This window comes from Symphalangus syndactylus, chromosome 4 (genome assembly GCF_028878055.3).
Source record: "Symphalangus syndactylus isolate Jambi chromosome 4, NHGRI_mSymSyn1-v2.1_pri, whole genome shotgun sequence".
Lineage (NCBI taxonomy): Eukaryota > Metazoa > Chordata > Mammalia > Primates > Hylobatidae > Symphalangus > Symphalangus syndactylus.
The window spans coordinates 149,386,322-149,411,949 of record NC_072426.2 but is presented as its reverse complement, the minus strand read 5'-3'; the positions used below and the strand labels follow the sequence as shown (position 1 = coordinate 149,411,949).

The 25,628-nt window shown below is 36.6% G+C and overlaps 2 protein-coding genes across 12 annotated transcripts in view; one reads left to right on the top strand and one right to left on the bottom strand.

Moving 5' to 3' along the window:
* The first annotated feature begins 1,212 nt into the window (after window positions 1–1,212).
* Window positions 1,213–12,186, top strand: SPATA4 (spermatogenesis associated 4). 3 transcript variants are annotated; one of them, XM_055276462.2, is made up of 6 exons: window positions 1,213–1,503; window positions 3,255–3,355; window positions 3,729–3,847; window positions 3,957–4,177; window positions 8,620–8,736; window positions 11,954–12,186. In XM_055276462.2, exons 1-6 carry the CDS (start codon window positions 1,278–1,280, stop codon window positions 12,064–12,066), a joined length of 897 nt encoding a protein of 298 aa, XP_055132437.1. In that variant the 5' UTR covers window positions 1,213–1,277; the 3' UTR covers window positions 12,067–12,186. The 3 variants fall into 3 exon arrangements, with proteins under 3 accessions (XP_055132437.1, XP_055132436.1, XP_063494523.1); XM_055276461.2 differs by having other exon boundaries at window positions 1,214–1,495; window positions 3,226–3,355; XM_063638453.1 differs by having other exon boundaries at window positions 1,300–1,503; window positions 3,226–3,355.
* A 1,840-nt stretch (window positions 12,187–14,026) lies between these two features.
* The window catches only part of WDR17 (WD repeat domain 17), a 115,154-nt gene continuing 103,552 nt past the window's right edge, over window positions 14,027–25,628 (bottom strand). For all 9 annotated transcript variants that reach the window (XM_055276444.2, XM_055276445.2, XM_055276446.2 and 6 more), the window contains 6 exons: window positions 24,953–25,094; window positions 24,102–24,204; window positions 22,748–22,849; window positions 20,323–20,421; window positions 19,824–20,007; window positions 14,027–17,347 (listed from right to left, as the gene is read on the bottom strand). In XM_055276444.2, coding sequence (XP_055132419.1) covers window positions 17,228–17,347; window positions 19,824–20,007; window positions 20,323–20,421; window positions 22,748–22,849; window positions 24,102–24,204; window positions 24,953–25,094 — 750 coding nt within the window. In that variant the 3' untranslated portion in view covers window positions 14,027–17,227. The remainder of the gene's footprint in view (window positions 17,348–19,823; window positions 20,008–20,322; window positions 20,422–22,747; window positions 22,850–24,101; window positions 24,205–24,952; window positions 25,095–25,628) is intronic.

Here is a 25,628-nt window from a genome sequence, read left to right as displayed (position 1 = left end):
ATCTAGCACATACCCCAGGATCGTTCCTCAAAAAAGGTTTACAGAATGAATGAATCATTCATTAAAACTGTTTTAGCCTAACAGAAAACACTTACATAGCTTCAGTTTTGGTTTTCTTTTTTAACCATATACAGAACACATTGGTTTACTTTATTAATAAGCATGTATATGAATAAACATTAAAAATATTACATAGTATCATTATCAAGGTCTATCCCATATTTTACCATGTGTATGTATCCACAGGGCCTCACTTTGTCACCTGGCTCTCTGCAGCCTCAAGTCCCTGAGCTCAAGCGATCCTCCCACCTCAGCATCTGGAGTACTTGAGACTACAGGTGTGCACCACCACACCTAGCTATTTTTTGTTTGTTTGTTAACGAAAGTCTCTCCACCTTGTGTTACCCAGGCTGGTCTTGAACTCCTGAACTCAAACGATCCTCCCGCCTCCACCACCCAAAGTGCTGGGATTACAGGCATGACCCACTGTGCCCTGCCAAGCAAAAAAAAAAAAAAAAAAAAAATTGTGGCTGTAAAAATTTTTAATGGATTTTAATAATTAACCTTATTTATAATTGCCTGTGCCAACCTTGCAGTTGTTTTCACTGTGTTCAGACAGATCCCAAGTGAGTAGATGAGTGTGTGGCACATAATATGGACTCAATACATATTTGTTGAATTAATGAAGGAATTATGCCTACTAGGACGTTTTAATTAAGTGTGAAAATCTAACCTACACATTGTTTTCAAATATTAATGTTTACAAATACAGAATGCAATAATGAAGGCAACAGTTATGTCAAATGTTGTGGACATTCATTTCCATTTCAAAGATTTTTTTCCCCATCTCTTCCAGTTCCCAAACAAAAACTGTCCTTGGCTTCTGGAGTCTTCTCACACCACTCCTCAAACTAGAGGACTGAAAATAGGCCTTTGGCTGGGCAGAAACGAACAATACTTAAAATACAAAACTTATGAACAACGACATAAGAAAAAAAAGAGCTCTAAATAGGTTAACAGTGAGGCCAACTAAATCTGAGATTGAAAGCTCTCCCCAGACCGCAGCCACACCACTTGGACCACAGCTTTGCATCCCTCAACACACGGCTCCGCTCTCCAAAATCGGAGTAAAGCGGAAGCCCGGGCGGCTGCTGCAGCGCTTGCGCAGGCGCTGAGGTCTCGCCCCATAAGACTCCGCCCCGCCTCACGAGGCCGCCCCGCCAGCTCTAAGGCCCAGCCCCTCCTGGTGCTGTTGCCGTAGCAACCCAGAAAGCGCCATGGCTGCCGCCGGCCGGGAAAGAGAGTATTTGACACAGACTGCGGCAGCCCTAGCCAAGTCACCGTCACTTTCACCACAGCTAGCAGCTCCCATCCGAGGGAGGCCTAAGAAGTGTCTGGTCTATCCGCATGCGCCGAAGAGCTCCCACCTGTCTCGTTCCGTTCTGCGATGGCTTCAGGGTCTGGATCTCAGCTTCTTCCCCAGGAACATCAACAGGTGCTTGAGTAAGCCAGTCCTAGGCCCCCTCGGTGGGCGCCCCGCCTGCTTTCCGCCGCCTGCCAGGCCTCAGATTGCCTACCCTGGCCTGGCTTATGTTTCAAATCAAGACCCCCCCACCCTCGCAGACACACGAAAATACTATTAGGGAACAAGGCTTTAACAAAATATCACGAAACATCTTGTTTATTCAATTAATCAATCATTAAATTGTAGACAATATAGAATGCTTTGGTGACTACAAAAATATTAAAATAGTCAAAGCTTTTTCTTTAGTGACATTGGGCATTAATACTGGTAAGGACGGCCAGGCACAATTGCTCATGCCTGTAATCCCAGCACTTTGGGAGCCGAGGCAGGCGGATCACCTGTGGACAGGAGTTCAGTAACAGCCTGACCAACATGGTGAAACCCGATCTCTACTAAAAATACAAAAATTAGCCGGGTGTGGTGGCGGGTGCCTGTAATCCCAGCTACTGGGGAGGCTGCAGGCAGGAGAATGCTTGAACCCGGGAGGCGGAGGTTGCAGTGAGCCGAGATTATGCCGCTGCATCCAGCCTGGGTGGCAGGGTAAGACTCTGTCTCAAAAAAAAAAAAAATGCTGGTAAGGATCAGTTTACCCTCTGTCGGAGATGGCATCTAGTTTGAGAGTTATCAACAAGTTTTTAAACTTGCTGCTTAATTGTAGGCACTTGTATGTAACTGGCAGCTAATATTTGCTCTGGGAATGCAAACTAAATTCTATAAAAAGGCAATGAATCTTTTGCAGAACTATGGTTTAAAGTAGTCTCTCCTTATCAGAGAGGCATTCCAAGATCCCCAGTGGATGCCTGGAACTGTGGATACTACAGAACCCTCTGTCAGAACACATTTCTGTTTATGTCTTCCATCCACAAATTTAATGCCTTTTTAAAAATCTTAACTAAGCACTTATCACACACTGGCTGAAAGTTTTTCAGCTTGAGGTGTGATGGCGAAACTATCAATTTCTTTTCTTCATATTTCAGGGATATAAGATTCATTCCTACCATTCTAACCATTCTTACAACTTTCTATTAAGAACTTTCATCTTTTCACCTAAAGGAATAATTTTATGGTTTCTCTCTGGCATATCTGAATCACCAGCATCACTGCTCTTGTACTTTGCACACAAGCACACCACACTGTACACAGTTGATCTGATAACTAAAAGGTGACTGATGTCTACAACGTGGAGACTCTGGACAAAGGGAGGATTCACATCCTAGGCAACACAGAGCAGGCAGGGAGATTTCATCAGACTGCCCAGAACAGAGTACAGTTTAAAAGTTCCAAATTATTTCTTGAATTTTCCATTTAATATTTTCCGACTGTGATTGACCCAAGGTAACTGAAACTGCAGAAAGCAAAACTGCAGATAAGCGGGGGACTAGTTTACTAATTTGTCTTCAGTATTCCTTACAACCATGCCTCTGAAATTTTAAAGTGCATATGAATCACCTGGGGATCTTGTTGAAATGCAGATTCAATACAAATTAACAGTTTGGGTTCATCAAAAGAACACCAAAGCCTTTGAAACGTAGATAATCTTAGCAAAATTCCACAGTAGATTCTCCTTAGAGCAATGATCCAACAACACTCATTTTACAACATGCTTTTCGTATGGAATATTAGACTAGTGTTAATTATAAAATAATACAAACTGCATAATTAACTACACCTTATTTCATTTCCTAATTGCCATGGATCAGAGATTTTTCAAATGGCTTCCTAATTGCAGAAATATTCTGTATATATTACCCCTGGGAACTTGAATTATCATCCTTTGAAAATGGGACCTCTTTAAAAGTCAAGTTGGATAACTGGGCACAGTTGGAGAAGGTACGTTAGCAATCATTTACACTTTTAACTGTTAAGATGTTTGTTTTAAAGTGTGCCATCCTAATTTCCTGGATCTCTACATGTATGTATGTGACTGTGTGATACTGAGTTGGCAGCTTGTTCCTGTGTATGACAAAGTTTATTAAATTCCAACTGTTTATGTCATGAGTCACCTATGAAACTGAGCATAATTATTTCCATTAGCATGATATATACTGATTGGTTTTCCTGCTGAATATTATCTTTTAATAACGCGTTAAACACAAAAAATTACTTGATAGGTGAATAAAAGGGAGATTAAAGTGAATTCATAGTACTTGGAGATTTTTATAGAATTTCTTATGATAAAAACATTTTATTTCTACTATTAAAGTTCCTGGAAAGAAAAAAATTTAAATTACCCAAAGAACTAATCCATGGAACAATTCATTGTAAAGCTGGAGTTCCTGAAATATTGATAGAAGAGGTTTACACTTTATTAACACATCGAGAGTAAGTCCTTTGTCATTTCCTAGTAATACAATTTGATGTGAAATTTTGATAATATAAATCTCGTTACTAAAATGTTGCTTATCAACAGTGTTTTATTTTTTATTTCCAGAACTAAAAGTATCCAGGATGACTTTGTGAATTTCACAGACTATAGTTACCAGATGCATTTACCCCTGGTTTCCAGGTCTACAGTTTCAAAGTCTATTAAAGATAACATTAGGTTATCTGAATTACTAAGCAATCCCAACATGCTGAGCAATGAACTTAAAGCAGAGTTCGTCATCCTTTTACATATGTTGCAAAGAAAATTAGGCAGAAAATTGAATCCAGGTAAGTTTTCCTTGGAAACAGCTGAGTTCTACCAAGCTCTATCAGGCTATTCTTGAGCACAGATGAAAGAAATGTCGGCACTGGCCCATTTTGCTATCTTCTGTAAAGGGAAATTACTTCTTTAATGCTAGCAGTGAAATGATTTATTAGCATTGGAGTGGTTTATAAATCAATCTTTTTGTTGAAGGCGTAGGTTAACACAGTATACAGACTTCTTTTTACAAAAATGTATATGTGTATGAAAAATTCATGTAAACTTTCACAAGAAATAAGTTCATATATCAAGTAACTAAGGAGTTTAAGAGTTAAGCAGGACACTCATCCCTTGGGAAAAGCCTGGATGGCTATGATTCACTCTGGATGCTGTCTACAGTGTGGACAGTGTTATGCTTTCCATAGCAGGCTTGTTCGGATGTAGATGCTGGAGCAGATTGGGGCGATCGTGGCAAGTTTCCAGAGGTATCACTGAAATCATTCTCTAAGTACCCAAACAAAGCATTTGCCATCTGCATTTGCCAGAGTCACTGGCAGGTGGCAGAGTAATTGAACTTTCACTCTACATTTTTTTGTTTTTTTTTTCTGGCAGTTACTCAGGAAACCACTCATGTATTGAAATTTTATTTCACCTGATTCCAGACATCTAGAGACCACATCATTTCTGCGGCACCCAAACATTCAGGAAAAGAGGCAGATGTAGGTCATTAGCATTTCTCTCCCCTGTGAACTTTTTCTGAAGAAAACCATTTTCTCTCTGGCTTCTAGCAAGAGAGGAAAGCACCACCAATTTTAACATCTCCTAAAATTGTGAGATGGATATTTTAGGTTTTGTCCTTCCTTACTCTGTCCATTCTTCCATTTCTTATATTTTGTTTTCTCTTCCTTGATTTTTCTCATCTCTGGCTTTACTCATGAATTCATGAGTAAAGGAATGATTCAGGTTATTAATTAGGAGAGTTTTATCTTGAAACATTTTGCATGTTTTTAAACATTAAAATTTTGCTGTGATATTTATCACACATGCATGTATATAATGTGTATGTACAATTTAAAGAAGATGACTAACGATGAAAACACATTTGTATATCCCTACACAGGTTAAGAAATAGAACATTACTAATGGCTTTACCTTCCCCTTTGTGTCCTCGGACTGCATTCTCCACATTCCCTTCCAAGGGTAACTATCATCCTGCTGCCTCTGTTTATAATTTTCTTAATTTAAAAATCTAGGCTGGGTGCGGTGGCTCACGCCTGTAATCCCAGCACTTTGGGAGGCCAAGGCGGGCAGATCACGAGGTCAAAAGTTTGAGACCAGCCTGACCAACATGGTGAAATCCCGTCTCTACTAAAAATACAAAAATTATCTGGGCATGGTGGTGTGTGCCTGTAATCCCAGCTACTGGGGAGGCTGAAGCAGGAGAATGGCTTGAACCCAGGAGACAGAGGTTGCAGTGAGCCAAGATTGTGCCACTGCACTCCAGCCTGGGTGACAGAGCAAGACTCTGTCTCAAAAAAAAAAAAAAAAAATCTATACATATTATTTATATATTATTCTTTATTTCATTTACCTATACATACTATTTACATATTATTTTTTATTTCATTCATATGTATTTTTAAGTTTAGTTGATTTTACGAAACTCTGTAGTAGGCGAAATGAGCCCCCCTGCTATCCATGTCCTAATCCCTGAAACCCGTGAATATGATACTTTACATGGCAAAGAGACTTTGCAGATGTAAAGTTATGGACCCCAAGATAGGATGTGTATGCTGGCTTATTCAGGCAGACCTGATCTAATCACACAAACCCTTAGAAGTGAGATCTTTCTTCAACTGGAATCAAGATACATATAGCAGAAGGAGAAGTAAGAGATCTGGAGTGTGATAGGGTCTCAACCTGGTAGTGCTGCAAGGGACAACATGGAGAGCATGAGAAGGTATGTGGTGCAGCTTCTGGGAGCAAAGAATTACCTTGGGCTGACAGCCAGGCAACAAACAGGGGCCTCAGTCCTGCAGACATAAGAAACTGCATTCTGCCAAAGAGCTGAGTGAGCCTGGGAGAAGATTCATCCCCAGAACTTCCAGAAAGGAATGCAGCCCTGCCAATACCTTGCTTTCAGCCTCGTGAGACTCTAAATAGAGGACACAGACTTCTGTACCGTGAGATAAAAATGGCTGTTTTAAGTCATGATATTTGTGGTAATTTGTTACGGCAGGAATGAAAATCGAATACAATCTTCATAGTTAACACTGTTCCCATAATGAGATTATAAATATATCCTCCTATGTTTAAATTGATTAAAGTGAAACCTTTTAAGGTTTAAATTGATTAAAGTGAAAACGTGTAAGCTGTTAAGGGAGGAGACCACCCCTCATATCATCTTATGCCCATTTTCTGCCTCCAAAGAAAGAAGAAGTAAAAACTAAAAGGCAGAAATGAAATCCACAGGCAGACAGCCCAGTGCCATGCCCTGGGCCTGGTAAAGATCGACACCTGACCTAATTGGTTGTTATCTATAGATTATAGACATTGTATAGAAAAGCACTGTGAAGATCCCTGTCCTGATCTGTTCTGTTCTAATTACCGGTGCATGCAGCCCCCAGTCACGTACCCCCTGCTTGCTCAATCAATCACGACCCTCTCATGCGCACCCGCTTAGAGTTGTGAGCCCTTGAAAGGGACAGGAATTGCTCGCTCGGGGAGCTCAGCTCTTGAGACAGGAGTCTTGCCGAAGCTCCCGGCCGAATAAACCGCTTCCTTCTTTAACTTGGTGTCTGAGGGGTTTTGTCTGCGGCTTGTCCTGCTACACTGTTACTTCATCTGCAATCCATATGAAGAACCAGTTGCCTCAGCTCCATGTTTTGAGTAGTCTATTCTTTTCCCACTTATTTGTAATGCCCGCTCGTGTTTCAGTCTGCATGTATGTATGGGTCTGTTTCTGAGCCTTCTATTTAACTTTGTCTACATGTGTGTCACTTCAGCATCTTGTCTTAATTATTATTGCTGTATAATTAGCGTTGATACTTTGTAAATTCCTAAAATTTGTTCTTCTATGAAGTATTGTTTCTATTTCATTTACAGCGATTTATTGTTATGAATTTATTAATACTGCCCGTTGTTATATGTATTCATATCTAACATACTATTTTGAGTTTTTTTTTTTTTCTCTTTTTCTGTTTCTTCTTTTCATCTTACCTATATTTTCTTCTTTTGGACTAAATTTTTTTCCAAAGATTTTTTTTTCCCACTAATTTTGAACATTTTAAATTTCTACTCTTTTTAGTGCTAATCTATACATTTTAGCATGCATATTTATCTTAGTCTAAAATTAATCTTTACTCTCTTCCTGAAACTGCAAGGACCTTAGAACACTATGACACTGATCCCTCACTGCCACCCCTTCAACTCCTTTCAGTTCTTTTGTTGTCTAGCATTTTAGTTCTGTCCAGTTATATTTTAACACCACAAATCAGACATCATTGACTTTTCTGCTTAAAAGTCTATCTTTGTAGAAAACTAACCTGTATCTCTGTTGTCTTTTGAACACATTGTTTCTTTAGCTACAGATCATCTCAACCCTTCCAATTCTTGAATAGTACTCTTTCTCCAGTCTTGATTCCTGAGACTGCTGATTTTAAACATTTCTCATTTGTGGCCAAAGTAATAATTGTGATAACTATAGTTCTGGCAGTGGCCAAAGTAATAATTGTGATAACTATAGTTCTGGCAGTGTTACTGACTAGAGTTGTGTTTAGTGTTGACAGAGCATGACTGGTGAGTAGGAATTAACTTAGCAACTTCTTCAAGCCTTAGTGAAGGATAAGTTGCAGAGGAGGAAGTGATCTTTAGAAGCACAGGGAAATTGCCCAAGTATTTCAGTTTACGGGATTAGTTAAAAAGAAATACGGGAAACATGGAAATAATTTTAATTCACGATTTTTATAGTATAAAATATGTGCAAAATGAAAGATACTGTATGATTTCATCAAATATAAAAATACATAAAACTAACCTATGATGATAGAAGTCAGGATAGCATTTTCCTTTTAGAATACTGTCTTGGAAAAACATGAGGGGGCTTTGGGGTACTGGTAATACATCATTTCTTGATCTGGATGATGGTACCCTAGGTGTATTCACTCACAAATTCATTGGAGTGAATTACACTTACTGTTTGTTTACCTTTTTGTATATACATTATAATTGAATAAAAACTTACCAAAGACTGACAGGAACATACATATATTACCTTTAAAGTAACTATTTTGTGTATTAAATATATTGTGAGCAATGTGGGGAGGGATTATTAACCTATGTACTCACACTAAGGAATATGATAAACAGAAATTTAAATAATTTACTTAATTTTTAAATTATGGCATCTTATTTTGACAATGGCCATTATGGCTTTTTAAGAAATAACTTTTGTGTTCATATTTTATAGAATGGTTTGATGTGAAACCAACAGTGGGAGAAGTTACTCTCAATCACCTTCCTGCCCAAGCCTCTGGGCGCAGATATAATTCAAAAGTTAAAAGAGGAAGAGTTGCCCCTGTTTTACGTAAGTTTTAACTCTTTGCTTCTTAAAATTGATTTTTTTTTGCTTGACTTTCTTCAATTAAAGTTTTAAAAAATGGTTAAATAGTTAAAATGTTGGTGTAGGTCAACATTCAGTCCTGCACTGTCAATTACACTGGTATGCAGTTCTTTATGATAAGTGAAGGGAACACATGGTCTGCTAAGTTGCTGCCCCCTCCCCAGCCTGCTACAATCAGATCCACTGAGTTCTGATTTATGCTTAAATAGGTGAGTCTGAAACACGTCAGGCTCATTAGAGTTCAAAGCTCAGTTCTTCAGTAGTCAGAAGATGAGTCAGTCAGTCCTGAGACAGATATAGATACTTGCATACTAAGAATTCTCAATCAGTTGTATTACAAGAAGTCGCTTGATTAAACCCTGTTAATTCAGAAAGCGTTTATACTACAGCAAACTGTAGCCCACGGTCCAGATTCAGCCTGTTGCCTGTTTTTGTATAGTTCACAAGTTAAAAATAGTTTTTACTTTTTTTTTTTTTTGGAGACGGAGTCTCACTCTGTCACCCAGGCTGGAGTGCAGTGGTGCGATCTCGGCTCACTGCAACTTCCATCTCCTGGGTTCAAGTGATTCTCCTGACTCAGCCTCCTGAGTAGCTGGGACTACAACGCACACTGCCACGCCTGGCCAATTTTTTGTATTTTAGTAGAGTTGGAGTTTCACTGTGTTGCCCAGGCTGGTCTCGAACTTCTGAGCTCAGGCAGTCCGCCCTCCTCAGCCTCCCAAACTGCTAGGATTTCATGGTTAAAAAAAATCAAAAGAAAAATAGTAATTCCTGACACATAGAAATGCTATGAAATTCAAGTTCCCGTGCTCATAAGTAACAGGGAACATAGCCACTCCTGCTCATTTTATGCCTTGCTTATGGCTGCTTTGACCCTACAACAGTTGGGTTGAGTTGTTGCCAAGGTGACTGTCTAGCCTAGAAAGTTGAGTTGCCAGATTTAGCAAATAAAAACACAGGGCAATGCAACAAATACCTTTGAGGACATATTTAGGACACATTTTTACTAAAAATTATTCATTATTTATCTGAAATTCAAATTTAACTAGGTGTCCTATATTTTATCTGGCAACCCTACCACAGAGCCTAAAATATTTACTCTCCAGCCCTTTACAGAAAATGTGTGTGGACTTCTGCTACAGATTATGTTTCCCGACGTGTTGAGGGATTTCGCCGGGGATAAAAGTTCTTTGTTTACATAGAGTCTTTGAGAGCAGTGCCAATGTTCTTTTTTAAAAAAAAAAAACAAAAAAACAAAACTTATGATTTCTCAGAACCTTTAATATGTTAATATGCATTGTAAATACTAAAGGGGAGAGAGGCAGAATGAAGTGTTTTCCAAACTCTATTTGATCACATATCACTATTTGGTTTTGCTTTGTTTGATGGCCTTGTAAAACTAGTGTTCCTCATAGCACACTTTTTATGTCCAAACATAAGGCCAGCCCATCAAAATCCCTTTAACTCTTCATCCACCTGAGGCATAGTAAGCATAATAGAATCCAACGGAAGTGGATAACAATGTTTCCATGAATAAAATGCATCCATAGTTTCACCCCTAGATTCTAGGAATATATCCTCTCCTTCAGCCTGCCTCAACCTTCTTCTGTTGGTGACATTTGTGATGAAAGTTCCAGCAGGGAGGGAGGTGAAGCCACAGTGGTAGGGTGAGCATAGGAGGAGGGGATTAGGAGGTATGGAAAGGAAACTGCAGGTAAGTTTTGTTTTTGTGTTTAACTTGCTTGCCTCATTCCCTTATGATTAACTGACTGGGAAAGGGAAAGAGCAGGGTCACCTGCTTTGGGACCTGCAGTGAAAAGGTAGAAAGGAGGAGTAATGAGTCACAGCACGGCTTCCTTCCTGTGTAAGAAAGAGATGCAAATAGGCCAGAGACAAAAACTGATGCCTACTGATATTTGAATTGCTAAAGAGTATTTCTCATTTTTGTTATCTTTTTTGAAAATCTTCAAGGTTCACATATGAATTTTTAGAAAAACTACATGCTATCATTACTTCAGATCAGGATTCCAAGTAAAATGAATTTTTGCTTTTACAATTTTAATAATGTATAAGCGGCCATAAATAACTCCTCCCATTTTATTCTCTACTGCTCTTTTTTATGATTCTCTGGATGCTCTTTTATGATTCGCTTTCACCTCAATAGTCTTGCTCTCTTTGGAAAAAGAGATGGCTTTATGGAAGCCTTCACTGGACAAGGTAGATCAGGATGGGAAGGTGAACATACATTTATTTTTTTTACTTGTCTCAATCCTGTTCCAGTAATATACTTGGATTCTCTTAATCTAGGCACATAGTAAATTAATGAATGATGTGGATTCAGCTTTGGTAATTATATGGATGAGAACTATTAAGTGTTAAATAATTTTTTTCTACATTTGTTCAAAGGACTTCATTTCAGTTTCTGATAAGAGGGTAGAGTAAATAGTTCAGGTCTGCTACCATAGTTTGATAGTTAATGGAAGGAGGAGAAGCAAAAACACTAGACTGTAGGAACTTTATTTTACCATCTAAGATTTCATATAATGGCACTGAAATCACAGGCTGTTCATCTGAAAATCTTCTAATTATCAAACAGGGTGGCCAAAATTAATTGTAAGTTAGGTTGTTACCTTTGCTTTTTCCTTTTTATAACACTCAAGTTCCTCTACTTGTTTACCAAAATTTAATATCTAGCAAAATTATGGGCCAGTGGAATATAGATGTCTTAGTTGCCACTGGCCCCTCCCATTAGAATTGAGTGACCTACAGAGTCTGGGTGGCTAGCTGGAATGCCTCAGTGTAATCAGAGTTCCATAAACTGTATTATGAATCATGGACGTTTATCAAATCTAAGTATAAAATTGTGCTACTGTTGCCTCAGCTGCTTTCTGAAGCAATATCTAAGAATAGTTGGGTCATATTCAGTATCAGATGCACCAAAATAAGCCCTGGAGATTTTTAGGCTGATGACTTTTGGAAGGGGCTGACATTCAGACTTTTTTTATCCAGGAGTACTATAATGCATGATTTAAATATTCTTGTTTACCAGGCATTTGGATTAACTGTGCTCGACCTGTTGCCAATCATTCTGCATATATTTGATACATTAGACATGTTGATGCTTGTATGAATATTTAGTAACCAGGAATTGATTTTAATTTTGTTTATTTAAATGTCCCAGCAAATATAGGTAATGGTGGCAGTTCACAAAGAGAAATACACGTGAAGCAAGCTGGACAACATTCTTATTACTCTGTTATGAAACCTGTCAGAAACATGGACAAGAAACCTTGAAAAGTACCTGTCAAATGGCTTTGAAGAAGTGATGCCACCATCTCTCGCCATAATAAAGAAACAGAATCACCTAGTATTGGATGCATTTCAATAATAAATAGAGTGGTGTCTTTTCCATAATTGTTAAAGAACATTTCTTTTCCATTCAATTTGTTTATTAAACTCCTATGCCAGGCATTGTTGAAAATACAAAATTAAATAAATTAATACAGAATGAGCAAAAATAATTTTAAAGGGATGAACATAATTCACCATGATGAGTAAGAGTTCTTTCTCGTAATTTTGTAGGAATGGTGAATCTACTTTTTAATATGTTTTCTTTATTAGAAATTAAAAGTTACTGCTTTGCCTATTATATAGTTACACATCACATTCATTAATTAAATTGTATTCTGAATGATTATTATACTTTGGCCCATAGAACAGCTTGATCATCTCTAAGAACAGCCTGAACCTAAACCATTAAAAAAAAATAGGTGTCCCTTCTATTGAAAATAAGTTGTGGGGAAAGAAAATCATCCTTTTCTTAGAATTTGATTCTGGTGTTTAGCAATACATTTAGTTCAATTTAAAAGTTCCCACTGGTTGCTGCTATGCCCCATATTTTAACTGAAGGGAAACAAAAGCAGACTGATGTCCTGAAAAACTAATACTCTTTCATATATACATAGTAATTTTATATTTTATATGTGCAAAATTTTCAACTGGTATTATTTATGTTTGATACTAGATCATTAATAGTCTCATTTGACTCCCAAGATGAATATTACTAATGTCAATTTCCAGTTAAACTTACCAGATTTTCTGCATTTTTGAAAGTTCAGACTGTTTTATTAGCAATTCTACCTCCAGAGACTTCCTTGTTAAATTTTGCATTTTTAGATAGATAATATTTAAGAAGACTAAGAAAGCCCAGGTGATACAGGTAACTTACTGGGAATGTGTTCAAAATCCAGTTTTATCTGAGGTAAGAGATCTAGGTCAAATGCATATCTTAATCAGTTATAAGTAATGTATCTGTTGTCTTGTATTCTCATGGGACAATCTAAAGTACAAAATTATGAGAATAATTTTTAACCTATATAGTTCCTTTGGAAAAGGTTTGAGAAACAAGTCTCTGAAGCTCAGCCATGAAAAAGATCCAGAGAATAGGATTAGTTTTGGGTAGAGTCAAATAATAAGTTTCTTTGTCCTCTTGGTGCTGTGTTCAATCTCCTGAAAGAGCTCATCACTCATGGCCCGACTATGGTAAGTTCCCAAGAATCCTGCGGAACCTATAGACTGGAATATAGGAAATAGTCTGTAGGCTTCACTACATAGTGATTATGTAAATGTAGATACCAAGGATGGTCAAAGTGGGTAACCTCAAGAGCTTCTTGAGGATGAATTGTGCAACAGAAGCTAACACTACAGACATATCTTAGACAATTTACTTCAAAAAGAATCTTTGACAGAAGGAAGCGATAAAATTTTCTAGGAGCTATAGCAGCTGCTATAGGAATAAAACCTTTTTTTTGTTTGTTTTGTTTTCATTTTTGGTTTTTGAGACCGAGTCTTGCTCTGTTGTCCAGGCTGAAGTACAGTGGCATGATCTCAGCTCACTGCAAGCTCCGCCTCCCAGGTTCACGCCATTCTCCTGCCTCAGCCTCCCGAGTAGCTTATGGGAATAGAAGCTACTATGACATAGCATTTGTATTAATGAGTAAGCACTTTCTCCATTTTTATACTAATTTCGGGGTATATTGTAGTCAGTGTTCTATAGTGAAGAATCAGCCTCTGGAACAATTCAATGAAGTGACTTTCCTAGGTTACTGAGTAGGGTGACAACTCAGTGGGACAGCTTAGCCCTTTCACACCTCTGGTGACTCTGATCCAAGCATTTACGGAGAAACACTTGTCTTTCAATGGTGTTTTGGGGAAAGAAACAACTACTCATCTTAGCCGGTAACTATGTCATATCAGGATTTAACTGTAATGTTTATTAAAATTTAAAGGACCTGAAATACATACATACATATAAATCTAGATAATGACATGCCAAATTATAGCACAGTCATGATATATAATTTTAGCATGAAAGTACATATTTCATTTAGGTACAAATATCTCAAAGATTTGGTACAATAAACATTAAGAGTTGACTATAAAGATGTCTTCTATATTACTGATATACTAAATATGAACTACTAAATTTTACAAATAATTTGTGAGGCTTTTATTATATTCAATACCTTTTGACTTAAAATCGAAATAATATAAATGTTATAAGGACAACAAAATACAGTCATTGCTCTAATGCAATCATGTTCCTCAACACATCTGGACAATTTCATAGAAATATATATATATATATACACACACACATATATATTTCATATATACATGTATATATATACACATACATATTTCATTTGTCTTGATTGACATAAAAATCATGTACTTTCACAAGATGTAACTATTTTGATGTTGTAATTTTGTGAACCACCTAGTTACTAACTTTTACAGGCAAAATATTTTTCCAATGCTTTAAAAATCATTGTCTAATGAGACTCTTCCTTTATAGAGGCGTATCTAAGCCTGCAAAGTAATTTGTCCACATTATTGGTAATATGGACATTTTCAAATAGTAAAATAAATTCATATAATTTGCTTGGGTTTCATGCATATGAAATCTAATAAAAATACTTTTATGAATTAAAAAATTTGTTTTTCATATTAAGGTACAATATATACAGATTGACATAGTCAAATGACATAATTCTATGAAAAATTAATAGTTATAGGTAATAAATATAGACATTGTAGAAATCAAAGATAATAGAATGATGGTCAAATCCATCCAATTTAGATTTCAGACAGAAATTGGTTGGCTCTTCTGTTGTATTTATGTGTTTAAAGACTTGCAAAATTTTTTCTTCATATTTTATACATAAAAATATCATTTTCCTGCATTCATTAAAAATACAGAAGTAATGATTGTTTATAAACTTAATGATATCCTTTTAAGTATGTAAGCACAAAAAAGATAGGCTTATTTATTTATTTTAAAACAAAAAGAATGACAGTAGGATTGAGACTGCCATTTTTAAGTGAGGGGTTTTTAGTACATATATGCCAGTTAATAATCCTCCTCACCTAAGAAAAATTTGAGTTACAGATATCTCTAAGAGTTTAAAAAAATACATCTCAGGTACTCTTTTTATTATCCATTGCATCTCTGAGTTGTGTATATTCTATAATATTAATTATTTTTATATATATAATTTTTGGAGATGGTGGTCTTGCTGTGTCGCCCGGGCTGGAGTGCAGTGTTGTGATCTCAGCTCACTGCAACCTCCGCCTCCTGGATTCAAGCGATTCTCCTGCCTTAGCTTCCTGAGTAGCTGGGACCACAGGTGAACACCATGACACCCAGCTAATTTTTGTATTTTTAGTAGAGACGGGGTTTCACCATGTTGGCCAGGATGGTCTCCATCTACCGACCTCAAGATCTGCCTGCCTTGGCCTCCCAAAGTGCTGGGATTACAGGTAATTTTTTTTTTTTTAATCAAATGGAATTTAAGCCTGTAATGTCTTTTTGAGGAATCAAAAGTGGTCATGTGATAAATATGATACATAGATACATAGTATATATTTTTTCCAGTTTTAAGTTTTGTTAAGAAGGTTTTAAAAATATTTTAAATGCAACAAGTTTAAAGATAATAAAAGTCACATGTATTCTAGTTATATGAGATTATTCTTTAGTCAAACAAAAACATCTATATTATAAATCTTGTGAAACAACTTGAGTATCAAAGTACTTTCAGTATGCATTAATTTAATAAGTTTCAAAGTCAGAATTCTAGTCCAACTGAAATATTTGTAGTCACATTATCAGGCTTTTCATAGCTTTACACTTTTAAAAAACATTTTAAAAGTTAAATCAACATAATACATCCAAAAATTCAACCAATGTCTATTTACAAACATTTACTTAAAACTAATTTTCATCAAATCAGTTGTGGTTTTTGTTTGTTTGTTTTTTGAGACAGAGTTTTGCTCTTGTTGCCCAGGCTGGAGTGCAGTGGCGTGATCTTGGCTTACTGGAACCTCTGCCTCCCAGGTTCAAGGGATTCTCCTGCCTCAGCCTCCCAAGTAGCTGGGATTACAGGCACCCGCTACCATGCCTGGCTAATTTTTGTATTTTTAGTGGAGACGGGGTTTTACCATGCTGGCCAGGCTGGTCACGAACTCCTGACCTCAGGTGATCCACCCGCCTTGGCCTCCCAAAGTGCTGGGATTACAGGTGTGAGCCACCGCGCCCGGCCAAATAAATTATGTTTTAAATAAAGTTAACATAAATTGACTAGAGTATACTGTGTAAATTATTATACACATTAATCAAAACTAATATCCATGCATGCCGAATCTCTTAAAATAGTCACTTTATCACCTAATGCAAGTTTTCATATATATTCGACTGCCTTTTGTGATTTTTACCCGCCAATTTTTTTCATGCCTATATAACTTACACCTTTACAATGGGACAGTTAAACTTCAGATAAAAAACTGGTAATATTTTCTTTTTTTTTTTTTAAGTATTTTGAATGTGTATCCATTTGTTAATATTTACTAAACTTTTAACTGAAAACTTTTATTAAACAGCTAACATTAGTGGTTTACTATGCATTTTATAAAGGAGAACATAAGTGTTTGTTAAGTTGAAGATCACTGTACACACCTTACATTTCGACATTTCAAGATATTCAATCATTCAAATATCCATTAAGTACTTAAGTACTTACTGTATGTCTAGCAGTATTCTAGGTGTTGCACAATTTAATATGTTTCCATATTTCAACCATATGATATTTTGGTACCTTTTATGCTGTGTGAAACTTTTATATGCTTTTTAGATTATTCAGTCCTTTATAATTTAAATGTTTCCTCCTTCCCAAACATAGCTATTACTGTTTATAAAGGAGGCACCTATTTTTCCTTTAAATTATATATATATTTTATTTTTTGAAGTTAATGAATAAAATTCACTGCTATTTCCCACCTCTCCCAACTTGCAATCCTTCTCCCAACCTCTGGCACTTAAGCAACAAAGATTAAGGTAATACTAACCCATGAAAGTTTTTCTTTAAAAAAAAAATCAAGCATGGACAAAAATCTTCTATCAGAATGGATTGAGTCGTATTCCAGTCCCTAAAGGTGAGAAAGGATTCACTTTTGCCCACATCAAAGCATCATTCAAGGAGATAGCAGATTTCCCGTCTTCAAGGAAAAACACAGGGCCCTGCACAGTGAGAGTTGAGGAAAGAGAAGATGAGATTATAAATTTGCAAAGTATTTTTAAACTTTCAGAAAGAGAATCACTGCAATAAAAAAACATGATATTTAGGCAAAGCTAATAAAAAAAATTAAGACTATGAGAAAATTAGTTTTTTTGAGCTGGACCCAAATATAGAAGCATTTTCAAATGTCTTAACATTACATCATTATACCCTAATATCTGTCAAAATAGAATTGTTTTCAATTTAAATTCTTTAAATACAATAGTACTGCCAATGACAAATATGTTTTGCTAATCTGGTAACTGCCACAAAGTTTACTTATTCTATAAAAGCATATATGCCTAGTAATAGGCTTAAATATATTTCACTATTTTACTCATGTAGCCTATGTCAATACAGCTGGGGAAATTAAGCCAGAAACTTTAAATGTGCTCTCCAGAAGATGACGAATATTGTTCTATATTGGATATATAGTTTAAAATATGTTTAGTCATGTGATTTTCTTGCTTATTTATAATTTAGTTGCATCAGTTATGATATATGCCAGGGTAGTTATAAAGAACTAAATGTGAAATGTTTTCAATCTATATTACCTAGCTCTGATAAGGAAAAGCATAATTTCAAAAACAAGATGCAATACAAATTATGTTTTCTTAATTAGGTTCTAAAGCTGTTGAGTTTTGGGTCTGATTTCAAATGATACAACTCGTTGTTAGCAAATTATTTCTAGATAATGGAAAGCTCATCATAGGAGTATGTAAAGTAGCTCCTATTAGTAGGCACTAGAAATTTCACAATTATAACCCAAACACATCAACTTTCTGTTGAAACAGAAATATCCTGGCAGGACAGTACTCCATCTATACCAGTCATGTGGGGCTCAGTGTATATGAGATAATTAGTAGCTCTTTTCCTGGATGTAGGTTTGGCTACAGAGAGGTTAGATAGTATCTTTTAGGTCAAGGTCAGATGGAGAAAAGAAACCTTAAGAAAAGGAGGAAAGAAACCTGAAGGTACCACGTACTAGAAATGGTGTACAAAGGGCAGAGAATGGCACCAATGACATACTCCAAATATTTCATAATGTTTCTTGCTCTTTACTAAAAGTTATTTAATTTCCTGACTTGGTTCTTCATTTGTGAGCATAAATGGATAATAGAGGTGTATACAACTATGTGTCCTGTCTTTTGGAAGATACTGATTATGTTTTGAGACTAAACTAGCTTGCAGTGGCAAGCTACAGTTAAGGTTTACATCAGTATCCAGCTACTTCATTTATTTTGGGTGGCTATGACAAAACCTGCCGTCTTCATTGGCCTAGCATGGAAGCATTAGAAATGTGACTTTTCACATTACATTAGAAATACATAAGAATTTGCTCAAGTTGTGTATATTATTGGGAGGTGGGGATCTTTTTTTTTTTTTTTTTTTTTTTTTGAGACGGAGTTTCACTCTTGTTGCTCAGGCTGGAGTGCAATGGCTCGATCTCGGCTCACCAAAACCTCTGCCTCCTGGATTCAAGAGATTATCCTACCTCAGCCTCCCGAGTAGCTGGGATTACAGGCATGTGCCACCATGCCCGGCTAATTTTGTATTTTTAGGAGAGATGGGGTTTCTCTATGTTGGTCAGGCTAGTCTTGAACTCCTGACCTCAGGTGATCCACCCGCCCTCGCCTCCCAAAGTGCTGGGATTACAGGCATGAGCCACCGTGTCCAGCCCTTGGGAGGTGAGGATCTTTTAGTCTAATCCATAGTCTCAATTTGTATTTCAGGGGATTTGGCTTTGTTTACTTCATGGGGACACCTACAACTAGTCCCGGCTCTAAGACAATAAAGACTTCTCTATTTCTTAGAGATAATGGCACCCCTGGGTCATATTGGGAGGCTCTGGTATCATTCATCATCATTAATTTGATTGTACATTAGGGACCAATCCTTGGCTATTAGACATCCCTCATGATTGATCCCAATAATTTTTAATTGCAGAAAAGGTCAGTAACTCGATGTAAGAACATGCACAATATATTAACAATATAATATACATCTCTCAGGTTTTAATTGCTTTGTTTTTATACATCACAGATGGTGACTAGAAAGTGAATGTAATCTACTGTGATATAATCATCTGTTGTTGACTGTTGCTTTGTCTCCCTTATTTAATTTCCCTCAGGATATGACCTATATGTATTTTCAAACACAGTTGTTACAAAGTATACATATCATTTGTTACTAAGTATACATATTACATTAATTGCTTCTGTGGTAAGAGTCAGTACAATGATTGTATCAGAATTTATTTTTAGCAGAAAGAGGCCACTTGTACTAACTATGGAAGCACTAGAGGTAATATTTCCTTACTGGGCCCCAGTCCTAAATTACCTACTTTTATCCAAATGAGGCTTATTTTAAGATATCATTTCAAAAAGTAAACACGTAAAATGGTGAAATGCATGTGTTATGTCTGATGTTAGGCTTTACCTGGATTTTTAATCCCGTAAGACAAGAAATGTGAATATCAGAATGACTTGGAAGATTTGATCCAGTCACATAATCTGGTCCAATAATTCCTTTCAGTGACTCTTCTTTTAGTCTCTTTAATAATGTTGCATAAATCATTCTTTGTGAATCAGAAGGGGGTGTATACGGAGAGTCTTCTAATGATCTATATTTTCAACAGATGTCAAAATTTCATTTTGTCGAACCATAGAATTTTTGATGTTTAGATTAGAAATTATCCCTGATGATTATTTAGTTCCCCTTTATTGATGGAGACAGATCACCTCCAGACTTAATTTATAGTAAAACAAAGGACTAAATGTCAGAAAAGTATGGTATTATAAATTATTACTGCATATATGCCAAACAAATCAAGATTCATTATTCTGCTAAAATTAATGAGACCACACATACTTCCAACAAGTTTGTCTATAACATCAAATACCTTCTACATTCCAATTTCTATATGATATTTACTCACCTGTTGGTGGACTGTGTGCAAGCTCTCCATGCATCCAATTCCTCAGAAAGATATTCAATTTTTAAAGGTACTGACACCTCCCGACGTTTTAATAGCTGACTGAACATGTGAAAAGGAAATTAACATCTGATATCAAAAACTAAGATATGAGAAAAAGCAAACAAACTTTAAATGTGATTTTAGATTTTTATATTTCTGTATACAGACATACATTATATATAATATACATATAGAATATTTTCTAGTATATGTGTATATATGCTCACCTGTATATTTAACAGAGTCCCTAGCAAGTCAAAGTTATTCAATAAACGTTGGGTGGATGAGTAAATGAGTGAGTGGATAAATAAATGAACTGCATAATGTATGGAGAATGGGTGGACAAGTTAAGTGATGTTAAATAATAGCCACGGTGAGAGAGAACACTTAACCATGACCCTGATCATTTAATCTTGAATGACAGAAAGAGAACACAGGAGAAGGAGATTTGAGAAGAAAGATGATTTGAATTTTGAGCATACTGACTTTTACGCTGGAGTTTAGCAAGCTGCTGAATATACACATAGGAGTTTGAAGAGTAGGCTATGCCTGAATATAAGACACTGAGTTACTTCCATAGAGGTGACAGGTGAAGCTAAAAAGTGGTGAGGTTTCTGAAGGACACCGTATAGAAAGGAGAGGGGAGGGAGTGGAGCCGTGGGAGGAGAGTGGGATGGAGAGGAGGAAAAAAGGAAGCAGAGGACGAGAGAATGAAACTTTGGAGACTCACATATTTAGTGGGTCAGGAAAATAATTATAAGCAGCAAGACAACAAAGATGGCATTGTCAAAGACGATACATTCTGTAACATTAGGAAATTATTAATTTCTCTTTCTAAGCTGACACATTCCCTAAACTTAGTCACATTCTCTCCAGTCTCTCCTGCCTTTGCAAATAAAAACCGTTCTTTTTCTTTTTGATATTAATTTAATGCTTAATTAAGAATTTTTCTCTTTTATCATTATATATAGCTGAACATACTTCATTAAACATTATTTTACATCTATGTGATATATCCTACTGCTCCTATAATATCTTTTAATACTGTTAAATGTTGCTTTCCAATTTGGGTGATGCTACCTATGTAGAAAGAGATTTTTCCCTGAGCATGCTGATAGTATTAATTCCATATCATTCCTTATTTGTACTAGGAGACAGCTAGTGCTTCACCTATGCAATAGGGAGAAGTTAGGAATGAAAAAACCTGTTTCTCTTAGAATCCTCTGCCACATATGAACTCGGAAAAACTGCTTAACCAGCCGGGCGCGGTGGCTCACGCCTGTAATCCCAGCACTTTGGGAGGCCGAGGCGGGCGGATCACGAGGTCAGGAGATCGACACCATCCTGGTTAACATGGGGAAACCCCGTCTCTACTAAAAAAATACAAAAAATTAGCCGGGCATGGTGGCGGGCGCCGGTAGTCCCAGCTACTCGGGAGGCTGAGGCAGGAGAATGGTGTGAACCCGGGAGGCGGAAGTTGCAGTCGGCCGAGATCGTGCCACTGCACTCCAGGCTGGGTGACAGAGCGAGACTGTCTCAAAAACAAACAAACAAACAAACAAAAAACTGCTTAACCACAGACCCTCTGCATTTGTTAAAATGGTCACCTACTAAGCCATTTAGCTAACTACTAGACTTGGAAGTAGGTTTTTATGGAAGGCACTGTGAATTTTATTTTATAGTATAAGAAGTTTTAAGTACGAGGGCTGAAGTTAAACAAGTTGTTAGAAAATGCAGGAGTATGGCTAACAGGTTATGCCTGAATATAAAATATTAAAATAGTAAGTAACCTGCTACTTACAAACTCCCTTTACTCTGCCTTTTCTGCTGTAGAGATTGAAAAGCTAAAATATTCAGTTTCCTATTTTCTTTTAGTGAGATGTGGGCATAAAACCCTAAGGAGGACTTTCCTTCCTGAATAAAATGGTCTTGCCAGGAGAAAGTCCTTTGTGGTCTCTATCTTTCACTCTTACCTCTTTCCTACTTAGAATGCAGTCGTAATTCATGGAGGGCTAGCATCTATCTTCTAACCATGGGATACTCAAGCAAGAGGAAATAACCCAAAAATGTCATAGTGGAAAGAAGGGAGTATTAGGTCCTTGAAGAAATCACTGCACGGCAGTAAAAGCCTTAGAATGCCTGTCTCAAGTGTCTTGACATGAAAGATCAATAAACCCTAGGAGTTTAAGCTAGTATTCAAATTATTATTATTTATAGCCCAATGCATCCCTAATTTATGTGCTGCTTTGTTATAAAGCACATGCTGAGTAAATAGATGGATACTTGTAATAATATATTTGATACTTTCTATAATCCACTTAGAGACTATCTATCTTAGCAAGAGAAATTGCTCTAATGTCATGATTGAAGAAAAAACCTTTTTTACCTTGTGTACTCATAAAGTGCCGGAACAATGCTTTGGTACTGTCTTCTGATAGCCAGTAATGCACCAATGTAACCACATAATATTAGCAACTCATTTCGAGCTCTAAAAGACAATATGTTTATTTTTATAAATTCCACAATTTGAGGCATAGAACATTACTCTGATACACAGTTCCTGTACTTGTATCTGTATATTCTGAAAGGTGACATTTCTAGCAATAGATGTTTAGAAAATTTTCTACACTGAAGGAAAATTATTCATCAGTTCTTAATTCCTATTCAGATATTTATGCTATACCGTCAATTAGACGATAAAATAAGCGTATTTAAATAGTATTTCACTGTTGCCTGCTTGTTTTTCTCTATTTCCTGGCTGTTTCTTCATGTAATTTATCCCTAAATAGCTCCTTTGGTCAGGTGGAGGGAGACCTGGAATACCGTGTAGACTCGTGGTAAGGAATGTCTTCTGCAGTTCCTGCTGAGGGAGTTAGCCAGTTTCCCAGGCTGCTGCATCATTTTTTCCATATAGGCTTTAAAACAAAAAGAGCCCAAAGCCTCCCTTGCAAATTATACAAGAGTCTCTGAGGGCTTTGGTTATATAGATAATAGTGTCTTTTAACAGCACCTGAATCCAGGATGATGTCTATTTTGTACTCTCTAGCATTTGACTTCTTTCCCACAAGCTCAGTATGGTGCTTTGCATACAATGGATATTTAATAAATATGACCATGCGTTTCTTAAGGACTTGAGGTCCAAAAGCTTTGAACTTGCTTTCTTTAAACCAGGTGTGCATGTGTGTGTACATATATAAACATACACATACCAGATAGCATTAAGTGGGACCACTAATATTTAATATTCTGTTTCAAGTTGACCTCTACAGTTTTTTCTTAAAAACATAACAAACGGCCGGGTGCGGTGGCTCATGCCTGTAATCCCAGCACTTTGGGAGGCCGAGATGGGTGGATCATGAGGTCAGGAGATCAAGACCATCCTGGCCAACATGGTGAAACCCCGTCTCTACTAAAAATACAAAAATTAGCCAGGCATGGTGGTGGGCGCCTGTAGTACCAGCTATGCGGGAGGCTGAGGCAGGAGAACGGTGTGAACCCAGGAGGTGGAGCTTGCAGTGAGCCGAGATCACACTAGTGTACTCTGGCCTGGGCGACAGAGCAAGACCCCATCTCAAAACAAAGAAAAAAAAATATATAACAAACAAAAATACAATATTTCTACAAGTGTAGCTACCTATCCAAGATAATCCTATTTCCTGATCTGAATACCCAAAAACAATGGAGCCACTTTAAAATTATCAAATAGATTCACTTACATATTTTGCATAAAAAATACTCACTCAGTACACGTATGCAAGAGTAATTTTTCAGTACGAATATAGCTCAGTAGGTCAAGAACAGGGTATATGGTATCCAAAGTCCAGTCTGAGCTACTGATGTATTCTGGAAAAATTAAATCAGATGGAAGATTCATTAAATAACAGTCTCAAAATTTATTCATCCATTTTTAATGTATATAATTAATTTTCTGTCAGTCAGTCCTATTTACCTCTTTATTTTCTAGATCACAAGTATTTTCCATTTTATCCTCTCTCAGGTCCCCATACCATAAAATCAGAAGAGATGCCATATTTCACATCAGCATCACTCTCCTTTTTAAATTTAGGATGACTAGTTCTTGATTTTAAGGCTGATCATTGATACAGTTTGGATGTTCGTCCTCTCTAGAGCTCATGTTGAAATGTAATCCCCAATGTTGGAGTAGGGAGGTGTTTGGATTATGGAGGTGGATTCCTCAGGAATGGCTTAGTGCAATCCCTTGGTGATGAGTGAACTCTTGTTCTGAGTCCACACGAGATCTGGTTGTTGGAGTGTGGCACCTCCCTTCCTCTCCTTCTTCATCCCTTCTCTCTGCCTCTGCTCTCACCAAGTGATATGTCTGCTCCTGTACCACCTTCTGCCATGACTAAAAGTTTCCTGAGGCCTCACCCGAAGCTGAGCAGATACCAGTGCCATGCTTCCGGTACAGCCTGCAGAACCATGAGCCAATAAATCTACTTTCTTTATAAATTACCCAGCCTCAGGTATTTCTTTATAGCAATGCAAAAATGAATTAAAACAATCATCAATATGAAAACAAAGATCAAATAAATGAGTATATTTTAAATTCTACTACCAACTAATTACTTACCTTTAACAAAGCTAATACCAATAGGAAGGGCTTTTTCAGGTTCTTGACTTAACAAGTAATATTTTACAGTTTCAAATATATTGTCATCTGCATGGGCTGTCTCAGCTAACTGCATACATTCTTCCACTGTGGGTAGCTTGCACTAGAAAATAATTGATTTGAAAACAATGTTACTAAAATTCACAGGGATAAAAGCAATAATGTAAGTACAAAATACTTTCAACTTTCCTAGTATGGTTTTCTTATTAAAGTTGTCTAAAATAGATGTAAATGAAATTATTTGAATTAAGAGAATGTATTTATGGAAATACCTTTAAGATCTAAGAACAGTAAGAGGGGATATTAGTTAATGAGTTAGTAGTTTTCCATCACACAAATACCTAATAAAAGAAATAGAAGTAAATTGTCCTGATTGTGATACTGGAATTAGTACCCACAAATGCCATTTGGCACCCAAATGATGAAATTAATTATGTTAGAAAAAATATACTGACCATTGTCAAAAACGACATTAAATGCACCAAACATAAAGCATGTGCATTATTACATGTCCTCTACACTGTAATTTAACGTCACTTGGCTTTTGAAACAAAGCAACCTTATTTCAGAGACACAAAAAATGTAGAAGCTCTTAAAAGTTTTTAGCTTTGACATTTTGAAATGCCATGAAATGGAG